Raw genomic sequence first — 11,359 nt, 5'->3', positions numbered from 1 at the left:
AGGTGACCAGAAATAGACAGGGCTGTGATGGCAGGTGACTTAGGCTCCTGGCCAAGAAGGCTCCACCAGGGATTTCTGCCTCAGGCAGGGGCAGCCTTGGGGGGTGAGAGGGGCAGGGGGTCTGTGGCCAAGACTCCTCCCAGTGCCCAAACACCATAACTTGGGGGCCTCCCCCCAGCCTGATTAGGTCTAAAGTTCTCAGATGCTCTAAGTCCCCTATTCTGGGCAACAGCAAGAGAAACTGAGGCAGGCAGTATTTTCAATGTCAGTTGGAGGTCAATGGCAGAGCTGCCCACCCACTTGTGCACAAACACACACATATGCTGCATACATGACAAACGTATAACACACACCATACACCTACCACACACAGCCCACAAGTACACATACCATACAAACATATGTCACATATACACATACCTCTCTCTTTCCCCTTTTCCTTCAATCTCTCTCCTTTTCTCTTTTCTCCAGTCTCTCTCTCTCTCTCTCTCTCTCTCTCTCTCTCTCTCTCTCTCTCTCTCCCCCAGCTGCAGCATGAAGGGTAGATTGTATACTAGCTAGGCATGGGTTCCAGTTCTGCCTTCTAAGCCTGAGCCCCATTCTTGGGTCTCAGTTTTCTCACCTGTACAATGGGATCCTATGGGCACTCAGATTGCTCCCAGTTCTACGCCCTCTACTCCTCAGATCCCTAACTACGGTTTGGTGCTGTCACTGCCCAGGGCTACTGAAGGCCAGGTGGGCGAGCTGCTGGTGGAAGGGCCATTGTGGTCAGCTGTACACCAGGACGAAGAGACATAAAGCAGCCAGAGTCACAGAGGCTATAATGAGTATATTGATGCTGCCTCCTGTCTGGGCTACACGAAATCTGAAAGAGGCCAGGCCTTAAAAGGGCTCATTGAAGGGATACAGAGGATGTCCTGCATCTCTCGGGACCCGCTTCCCATCCACCTGCAAAGACAGAGACAGAAGCCTCTCTTAGGAGGGGCTCATCAGCCCTGCCTGTGCCCACCCCCAGCCACCAGCCACCAGCCCAGCCCTCACCGTTATCATGGGCACGATGTACCGGCAATTCTTATTCAGCGCCCCCATCCGCTTCATCTCCTCTGGCGTCAGGGTGAAGTCAAAAACCTAGCAGGGGTGACCCAGAGTCCTGAGTCCGGGACCCATTACTGGGGCTCCCACCCGCCTCAGACCCACAGAGCTGCCCCCTCCCTGCACCTGAGTCCAAGGCCTGCTTCCTCACCTGCAGGTTCTCCAGGATACGGGAAGGGTTGATGCTTTTGGGAATACAGCTCACCTTCCGCTGGACTTGCCACCTGCAAGGAGGGAGAGCAGCCCCGGGGGGAAAAGGGGGTCACGCCTGGCAGGGTCTTCTCACATGTACCCCCCCCCAGTTCCCAAGTGCCAGCTGGGGCTCATGATGCAGCATGGGCTAGTGGAAATAGAGGGCCTCCATCCAGAGAATATCAGGATTTAGGAAGGGATGTTCGAGGTTATTCAAGCCAATCCCTCCATTTTACAGATGGGAAAACTAATGACCAGTGACATGATGTACCTAGCTCTCATTTCCCTTGTTTTCTCTAGCTAACTTTTAATAATAATGATAACAGAATAGAGCACTAGCCCTGGAGTCAGGAGGACCTGAGTTCAAATCTGGCCTCAGACACATAACACTTACTAGTTATGTGACCCTGGGCAAATCACTAACCCTGATGGCCTCACAAAAAAAAAACACCCAGATAATAACTAGCATTTATATAGTATTTTTAATTTTGCAAAGGGGTTTACAAGATTTCATTTTATCCTCATAACTACCCTGGGAAGTAGGGGATATTACTATCCCCATTTTACAGGGAAGGCAACTGAGACAGAAGTTAAGTGACTTGCTCAGGGTCACATAGCTAGTAAGTATCTGAGGTGAGATTTGAACTTGGGGTTTTCAGATTTTCAAATGCCTACTGGACATCTTGAACTCACTCAATGTCTTGTAGTCACCTTAAGTGGGATGTGTCTGAAGCTGAACTGGTTATCTTTCCCCCGACACTCTCCTCTTCCCGATTTCCGTATTAGGGTCGAGGGTACCATCAGTCACCCAGGTTCATGTCATCTTTGACTGCCCTTTTTCGCCACCCCCTCCGTGCCCAAGCTGTCGCCAAGGCCTGTCAATTCTACCAGTACGCCCCCTTCTCTCCTCCAATGCTTCCACACCCTGGTGCATTTCCTGGTCCCCTGGACCATCGTACTAGCTGCTGGGGGGTCCGCCTGCCTCCAGGCCTTCCCCACTCTAGTCTGTCCTCCCCACAGCTGTAAAATCAATATGTTAAAATGCAGGCCTGACCACGTCAACCCCTACTCAATCAATCCTAGCAGCTCCCTGGCACCTCCAAGATAAGATACAAAATCGTCTGACTTAGAGATCCTTCCATAACCCGGCCCCTTCCTACCTTTCCAGTTTTCTTATACCTTATGTCAACCCCCCACCACACACACACACACTCCCAGTGACCCAGTGACATTGGTCTCCTGGCTGTTCCTCCCACAAGACCCTCCGTCTCTGGACTCCGGGCACTTTCTCTGGCTGTGCCCCGTGCCTAGAACGCCCTCCCCTCTCCTCTCTCTCTGCTGGCTTCCTTCATATCCCAGCTAAAATCCCACCTTCTTCTTCCTGATTCCCCTCCATGCTAGAGCCTTTTCTCTGTCAATCTGATTTATGCTGTGTGTAACTTGACTATCCACAGGTGTTTGCATGTTGTCTCTCCCCCCACCTTAAGCACAGTGCCTGGCATGTAGTAGGATGTTTATTGACGAATACGGTAAATATGGACAGCTATGACTCACATAAACAAAACCCTTTTGAGGGAGGGGGTTCTCAATTATTTTTAGGAGTATAAAGGGATCCTGAGACCCAGAAGTTTGAGAACCATTGAGGAGCGCTAGAATCTTGAGTGTTTTAAAAAAACAGCACTTTACACACATGATCTTTATTCTATAAAAACTCTCTGTGGCTGGTAATATGGATATGACTGTTCCCATTTTTCAGGCAGGGAAACTGAGGACAGAGCACAGGGCCCAGGGCTCTCTTCATAGCCCCCTTCCTCCCTATCGACCTCAGCGTGTGCTCAGGGTGCTCAGCCCCAGGGATTCCAGCAGGAAATGACCATTTGTGAGTGCATCTCTCCCAGGCCACCTCCATACCTGAGCAGGATCTGGGCCGGTGACTTCCCATGCTTCTTGGCCAGCTCCAGGACAACAGGCTCCTCCAGCAGGACTGGCTCCGATGGGTCTCGCCAGGTTCTTTCCGGGGAGCCCAGGGGGCTGTAGGCTATCACCTCCAGCCCCCGCTCATGGCAGTGAGCAATTAGCTCATTCTGGGCCAGGTAAGCATGGCTCTCCACCTTGTGCAGAGAAAGCAGCGTTGGTCGGCAGTGATCTAGACAGCCCCCTACTACTAGGGCCTGTCACACAGGCACAGCCCCAGGCCCCAGAACATGTGTGACTTGCCATCTAGTCATCCCATCGTCTGGACCAGGGCTCCAAAGCCTGGGGTGCCTCCAGCCCCCTGAGGCCCGGGGTGACCCCTACTTCCAATGCTCAGGGTACCCCCCGCCCCCAAAGCCTAGGGTACCCCACCCCCAAAGTCCAAGGTATTCCCCAGCTCCCAAATCCTGGGGTGCCCCCTACCCCCAATGCCTGGGGTGCCCCTTACCCCCAAAGCCCAGGGCACCCCTGCCCCTGCAGCTCCCCCCGGCTCACCTGGAGCACGGCAGGCCGCACAGTGGCCACGCTGAGAATGTCGTCAATCTGGCGGCTGTTGAAGTTGGAGAGGCCCAGGGCCCACACCAGCCCCTTGGACACCAATGCCTCCATTGCCTTCCAAGTCTCCTTGTAGCTGATGGTGTCATAGCGCATTGTTCCATCTTCATTCTTAGGGAAGAGGGTGTCCCCCCCGCCTGCAGACATGACAGCCCCATGACCTCAGCTTCCCCTGGTCCCTTCTGCCCCGCACCCACCCACCCACTGTACAACTGAACACCACCAGACCACTTCCTCATCATCTGACGAAGGGACATGGAGGCTGACTGGACACAGCGTGCCCCGCACTGGGCAACCCGGCCTCTCCTACCGGCCCATGAGCTCCCTGAGGCAGTGTCCCCTTAGCCTGTCCAGCCCCACTCCAGTGCCACCTTCCATGCTCACTCAAAGCCATAGGGCCAGTGCATCAGGTAGAGGTCCAGATACTGCAGCTGGAGGTCGGCCAGGGTCTTCCTGAGGGCGGGTTCCACGTCCTCCGGCTGGTGCTGGGTATTCCATAGCTTGGAGGTCACAAACACTTCTTCCCGGGGAACAGCCTGGGGAAGGGGGCATAACCAATGGGGTGAGGGCCCCAGCTTCTTGGGCTCCTTCCCCCTTGAGAGCTCTCCCCACTCCCACAGGCCAGCCTCACTTACCTTGCCGGGCCCAACACTCTCCTTCAAGGCCTCGCCAATCTCCACCTCATTTCCATAGATGGCAGCACAGTCGATGTGGCGGTAGCCAACGCTCAAAGCGTATTTGATAGCGGCCTTCACCTATAAGGGGGGGCGAAATGCCCAGAATGGGATTGGGAAAAGACGGAGGGGGCAGGCACCTCTGCTTGGGGAGAACCTGTCCACTCAGATCTCCCCCAGGGCTGCTTGGCAAGGACCTCTGCCCGAGCCTCAGTGTGCTCATCTGGAATCTGGGATCAGGATGCTAGACACCCCCACATTCTCAGTGAGCTGCTCAGACAACGGAACATGTGCTGATGGCTCCCTTGCCCACTCTCCACAAAGAAAGGACAGAACCACAAGGACTGGAGGGGGCCTTTAGCTTTCCCAACTACATTAATCCCATCAGAACATTCCACTCAGGCCCCAAGGCACCGACTCTGGACCAGCCTTGCTCACCAGGCAGGCTTCCTCCCACAGCATTTGGCTCAACCTCTGACAAAGCCGCTCCTGCACACAGTGTCCCTGGACGGTGGCTCTGCTCCGTCTCTGTCCCTCTATCCACCAGAACTAGCCTCCCTCTGGGCCACCCCCCCCCCAGTGTCTTCATTATGCTAATAACTGATATGTCTATGGCTCTTTATGATTGGCAGAGCCCTTCATGGACACGATCTCATTCAAGCTTCATAACTCCCCGTGAGGGAGATGATAATGGAGATTATTCATCCCCATTTTACAAATGAGAGAACTGAGGCTCGGCAAAGAGAAGGGATGGGAAGCCTGTGGGTGACCACTAGACCTCAAAAGGCTTGGCTTCCGCCCTTCTCCCACCCCCTCCCTACCATCTTTCCAATCCCTTCCAATGGCAACTGCCTCTGTCCTGTGCCAGCCACACCCCAATCCCAGGGCCCCTCCACAGGCATCCCTCCCATTCCCCATCTGTTTCCTAGGCATCAGACTGATCACAGGGACCACAGGCTCCTCTTCTGCAAGGTTAGGAGCTATCATCTGTACTGACTTGACAGGGGGCCTGGTCCCGGGGCTCTCCACACCTCACACATGGGCTGGGGACTGAGTTTTAGAGGGCAGGAAGGATGCCAAGTTCTTAACAATCAAACACACACACACACATGTGCACATACTCACACATACACCATATGCCCATACACTCACACATACACATACACATACACACACACACACCAGAGACACAACCCATCAGGACATTCCAAGCTGAAAAGTGACAGGTAAGCCCTATGGGTCAGGCAAATAGCTCCCCCCACCCCCATCATACCCCAGAGCAAGTGCCCACTTCCTGCCTCCTCCCTCCCTCATCCCTTCCTGAAACCTGGGATTATAGAACAGGTTTGGCATCTGGGCACTCAGTCTCCAGTAAGCGGTTTGCAGGGGGAGGGGAGAAGGACTGAGGCCTCTCTGGCCTGTGCCCACTTCATCCCTGGCACAGTCACCAGCAGGGCTCTGGGGTCCCTAGGAAGCTTCATCACAGCCACCTTCTCCCTTCCTCCCTGGTCCTCCTAGGTCTGGTGGCTATGGGGCGGAGGGAGAGGCCAGGACACCGTGGGAGGCTCCCACCACTGCACTACCCTCTTCTATCCCTGACAACGCCCCTCTGCTTCAACCACACCACGCTTCTGGCATGGCCGCCTGCTGTGCAAGACGGGCACTCACTGGCCCCAGACCCAGCGGCTCCAGCCCTTCCCAGAGCTAAGACCCCATCAGCCCATTTCTTCTTCTGTGGAATGGGGAGATTTTCACCCTTCTACCTCAAAGGGCTGTTGTGAACAACAAACTTTTGGCCCACTCACCGGCCTCCCAAAAGCCTTTGCAGGCCCCTACTTCTGAGCACCAGGTTCAAGGGCAGCTGCCTTGTACAGTTTACTAACTGTTCACCATCTAACTGCTTTCTGGGGGTTGTTCTTCTCTGCAAAGATTATAATCTTCATGAGGGTAGGGGCCAAGTCCTCCCCCACTTCTCTTCCTAGGCTGTCTCCCCTCCCCCAACCACAGCTCTCCCTGCACCCAGCCCCCACCTCACCTGCCCAGCCTCACTCTTCCAGGTACCCAGCCCCAAGACAGGCATCTTCTGCCCGGTGTGAAGGACGACGGAGGACGCCATCGCTACCTGCAACACAGGAGAGAGAGAGAGCTGTACACATACATTCCCAACAGCACCGGTCCAAATGGTACAGGACGGAACGTCCCATGGCCGGCTGGCTGGCCGGCTACCCACGAAGCACCCTGAGGAAAAGGGGGAGGCTCTAAGAAGGACTGCAGGGTGAGCAGAACCTCAAGGGACAGTGCACCCAGACAAATCCAGTATCGTCAGCCACAAAACCTTGACATCAGGAGGAGCCTAGAAATCAACACAAGCTGACCACCTTGTCAGAGGGACACACACATTCGCTTTTAAGCGGACTCAGCAGTCTCCTATACAACCAAAGTCCACCACCATCTTTTCTTCCTTCTCATTCAGTTTTGTTTATTCTAATAGCTGAATTAGACTGAGGGGTGGAAATTAAGAGTCATAAAAACCATCAGAAAAGACACACAGTAAAGACCGAAGGATAAAGAAGGAAGGTGGATGGGGGACAAATTCCCAAGGCAGTAGGAGGCAGGGACAGAAAGCACACCCTCCATATTTGAGAGGCTGGAGAGGCTTCAGGTGACAGACTTTGTTTTGTCCCAATTACTCGTGGCTTCCCCTGGTGGCCTTGGGAGCCCCTGGCCCCACAATGTAAAGAGGGTCTTACAAATGTGGAAATGTGATTAATATGATTGTACACGTATAACCTATGTCAGATTGCTTGCCCTCTTGGGGAGGGGAAGGAGAAAAAAAATTGGAACTAAAAATCTTATAAAAGTGAATGTTGAAAACTATCTTTATATGTAATTGGAAAAATAAAATATTATTAAGTAGAATAAAAAAAAAAAAGAGGGTCATAGACTGAAAGATGGAAGGCTCCTCAGACATCAGCCCTCATTTCACTGATTAGGAATCGGAGGCCCAATGTAACCCAGGTAGAAAGCTACAGAGTCAGGATGAGGGGTACAACCCTGAGAAGGGGCCTCAACTGGCCAACAGGAGCCATCCCCCCCGCAAAGCATACAGCCCCTTTAACTTACAGCCCTCTAGCTCCTCTCAACCCCTAAGTCCTCTGGGAATTGGCAGGACAGTCCAATGTAGGGAGAGATGGAAAGTCAGTAGGTAGCAGGTCAAGGCTAGGACTTTGGACAGATCTGTGGCACGATAGGTAGAGTCCTGGGCTTGGAATCAGGAAACTTTATCTTTATCAGTTCCAATATGGCCTCAGACACTTCCTAGCTGTGTGACCCTGGGCAAGTCACTTAACCTTGTTTGCCTCGGTTTCCTCATCTGTAAAACGAGCTAGAGAAGGAATTGGCAAACCACTCCGGTATCTTTGCCAAGAAAACCCCAAATGGGGTCAAGAAGAGTTAAATGCGACTGAAGAACACTGTCCCTTGTTAAACTCCCCCTTTTTTGTTGTAGGGTAAGAGAAGCAGTTTCCTCTGTGAGAGTCCAACTGCGTGGGTGGTGGCTGGGCCCAGGGCTGCCGGTGTGGGGATGTATGACATCCCCTGGTAGCTAGGATAAAGTGAAATGTGTGCCTATCTTGGCACCTGATGCTAAGCCCCCTATTTTTAGGTACATGCACCACATGTTAATATATGTCTCCCAGGTTAGAATGTAAGTCCCTAGTGGTCAGGGATCCTGCTCCATCTCTCTCTAGACCTCCCTGTAGGTCCTTAGCAGGGTGTGATCTCTAGGCACCAGAAGGCTTTCAGCAAACATGTCCTGACCAAGGAATCTAGATGTGGCTGGGGGCGGGGTGGTGGTGGTAGAGGAGGGAGCCCAAGAATGCAGAGTAGGGGATCCAGGCCTGGCTGTGCTGTTGTCTCCAGGAGTGACCTCAGGCTGATTCCAGGTCCAAGTCAGGAGACCCTCCCTAACAATAAGGCCAGGGCTGCCTCAGGAGCTGGTGGGAACCTCTCACTGGAGGTCTCCAGAGACTGGATGACCATTTGTCAGGGGACTCAGGGACCTCCAGGAATCTGGTCTAGCTGGGCCATCTTGATTGAGTTCCTTCCCATTCAGTAGCAAGGGCTGGAAGACTCCTGGGCAGAGCAGGGCAAGAGACAGAGAAGGATCCTTCAGGTTGAACCTCTTAGAGTTCTCAACTGCCCCAAGAAGGGCTCTGGAATTATAGCCAGAAGGAAGGGGGAGGGGAGACATCTGAGAAGCAGCTTTTCCCTTTCACCTGGAGAGGTAAAGTCCACTAGGACGTTTGGACAGAATGCAGGGTGGCAAGGCTAGCCCCAGCTTGGGAATGCCCCAAGAGGGCTGGCCCAGAATTCAAGCAGGAGGAAAAGAGATACTTGTCCTAGGTGGCTTGCCATTTTCCTCCTTCCCTACAGATGCTCAGATCTCAAACCAAAGGTTCCTCCTCATTCCTCCCTTCTCCATAAATAGCTGCCCAAATAATCTTCCTGCTGCAGGCATCTCACCATATCACTCCCCTACGAGCCTCTCCGATAAAATGCAATGCCCCCGGCTTCGGACTTTAAAGTACTTCAGAGTAGGGCCCCAGAACTCCTTCTCAAGTTTATTCAGGTCCAAAACTGGCTGACTTGTAGCTGACCGACTTCATTGCATCCCCTCCTCATCTCGGCCTTCAAGGCTCAGATCCTATCCCACTACCTGCTGAAGACTGTCTTGGGTGCTAAAGTTATCTCTCTTCAGTACATACTTACACAGCATATCCTTTCCAAAAGAATGTAAGCTCCTTCAGGGCCCTGATTATCCTGTTTTTAGCAACATACTTGTTCGACAGTCTTGGAAGAACCCTGAAGCCAGCCCAGCTAAGGGAGGTGGGGGGAAGGGTGCCTATCAGGGGGAGATCAGAGTGCGCAGGTGTCACGAGCAGGGGGGATTGAGGTCCTAATCTCGACTCAGCTCCTTCCTCCCCCAGGTGACCCTCTCCTTCCAGTGCCTTAGTTTCCCCCTGGGAGAATGGGGATTAATTCAGTGCTTGGAAAATGAAGGAAACTTGTAGGGAGAAGAATCCAAATGGAGACCCCAAAGGGTTCATACAAGAAAAATCCAGCCAATAAGAAAAGCGCTGCTGGGAAGCAGGGTGGAGGAGTGGGCAAGAAGGAGCCCAAAGCGACCTGAGGGTGAGGGAAACACCGCTTCTCTCACCCTTTGCCCTTTCCAAACGGGGAAGGAGGAACGGCCTTCCTGGCCCTCTGCCCTCTCCCCTCGTGAGCCTTGGAAAGAGGGAAGATGCCATAGCAAGAAAATCTCCAAGTATATTATCACCGACTTACAGGGAGAAGCAGCGGCTCCAGATGGCATTAAAGTGGGATATAGATCCCTGATCCCTGCTTCACAGGTGGGGGCACTGAGGAAGGGGGAAAGGAAAACTGTGCCCTACCCAACGCAAAGAAGCCTCGAGCGAGTCCTCAACCCGCCCCCCACGGCCAAGGCAGGATCCGCCATTCTGCCACTTTCAGAGAGAGAAGGGGACAGGGAAGGGACTCCGCCCAAGCCATGCAAACATTCAGGAGACGCGAGGGCAAAGGAGAGCGGAGCAGGGCAGAGCCCATCATCCCCAACATACACACACACGGTTGGGGGAGGGGGATCCCCAGGCTGGATCGGGACGCTTCCCACCTCGGTCCTGCGGCTGATACCGGATTCTCAGCAAGAACGTTCCAGGGACAAGGGTCCGAGTGAGATGGCGTGCACTCAAGACTTACCCGTGATTCACAATTCGGCGGCTTCCTGAACAGAGGTCTCTGGGCACTCGCCCCTCCAGCCCTGTGCCCACCCACTCTGGCTGTGCGCCCTCCCACTCCAGCCTTATACCCTCCAACTCCGGCCCTGTGCCCGCCCCCTCCGGCCGTGTGCCTGCCCCTCCGGCTCTGTGCCCACCCACTGCGGCCCTGTGCCCACCCACTCCGACGCTGTGCCTGCCCCCTCCGACTGTGCGTCCACCCTCTCTCCCGTGAGCCCTCCCTCTCCGGGCGTACGCCCACTTCCTCTCCGCCATGCGCCTTCCTTCTCTCTCTTTGCACTGCGCCTGCAGGCTGCAGGAGGAAGATCTCAAAGCTAGAGTGGCAGGTGGCGAGGACCCCAGAATTAGCAGGGGGTCCCCTTCCTCCTGCCCACTCTTGGGAGGGGTGTGGCGCCGTGCTAACGGGAACGCGCAGCCACGCCCCCATGGCTACGTGTTCGCTTTCTGCTCCAGTACTCTACTCTGCTTGTCTTTGTTCTAGCTGCGAGATTGAGGGCAGGCTTAGAGGAGTCCCTTAGGCCACCTTCTTCCCCTAGATCCCGTGGTGCCCTCGCTCCATGCTGCAGTAGCTCCCTCCCACCTGTGCACTTAGGGTGCCGTGGTTCCCGGGACTTGGCGGCAGAGGCTCACCCAAGTCTTCCGAAAACAAAGATCTTGGGATCCTGTGCAGCCCTGCCCGCCCGGCCCCACTCCTGAAAGTGACGTGCCCTTTGGTCGGAAAGACTTACCCCGCTCTAAGCCCACTGCTGACACCTCCTGGGGTGTGACCACTTCACAGATCTGACTCTCAGTTTCTTCACATAGAGAAAACAATACTTGTAGGTTCTATCTAGAGCCTGGGATCCAGGGACCCCAGAGTGTCTGGGAACTTGGATGGGAAAACACTTTCCATCTTGATTTTCAGTGACGTCTAACTGAAATTGAGCCTGGCTGTCATGATGAAGGGAGACCACAGAGCAGTTTCACCAGACTGTCCCAAGGCCCATGGCCCAACAAAGGTTAACTACAATGTCCCCCTGCCCCAACTTCAAAGGGTGATTGTGAAAATCAAATAAG

General features: G+C 54.0%; 1 protein-coding gene across 1 annotated transcript; it reads right to left on the bottom strand.

Moving 5' to 3' along the window:
• Positions 1 to 809: 809 nt before the first annotated feature.
• On the bottom strand, positions 810 to 10,745 carry AKR1A1 (aldo-keto reductase family 1 member A1). Its single transcript, XM_020987591.1, has 9 exons — positions 10,266 to 10,745; positions 6,523 to 6,609; positions 4,449 to 4,568; positions 4,197 to 4,349; positions 3,754 to 3,948; positions 3,196 to 3,395; positions 1,244 to 1,316; positions 1,042 to 1,128; positions 810 to 948 (listed from the first exon to the last, which is right to left on the bottom strand). Exons 1-9 carry the CDS (start codon positions 10,728 to 10,730, stop codon positions 883 to 885), a joined length of 1,446 nt encoding a protein of 481 aa, XP_020843250.1. The 5' UTR covers positions 10,731 to 10,745; the 3' UTR covers positions 810 to 882.
• Positions 10,746 to 11,359: the final 614 nt, after the last annotated feature.

Source organism: Phascolarctos cinereus, unplaced genomic scaffold, assembly GCF_003287225.1.
Source record: "Phascolarctos cinereus isolate Bilbo 61053 unplaced genomic scaffold, phaCin_HiC Scaffold_5;HRSCAF=322, whole genome shotgun sequence".
In the NCBI taxonomy this organism is placed as follows: domain Eukaryota; kingdom Metazoa; phylum Chordata; class Mammalia; order Diprotodontia; family Phascolarctidae; genus Phascolarctos; species Phascolarctos cinereus.
Note: the sequence above shows the minus strand (reverse complement) of the source record. Positions and strands in the feature narration are given on the sequence as shown.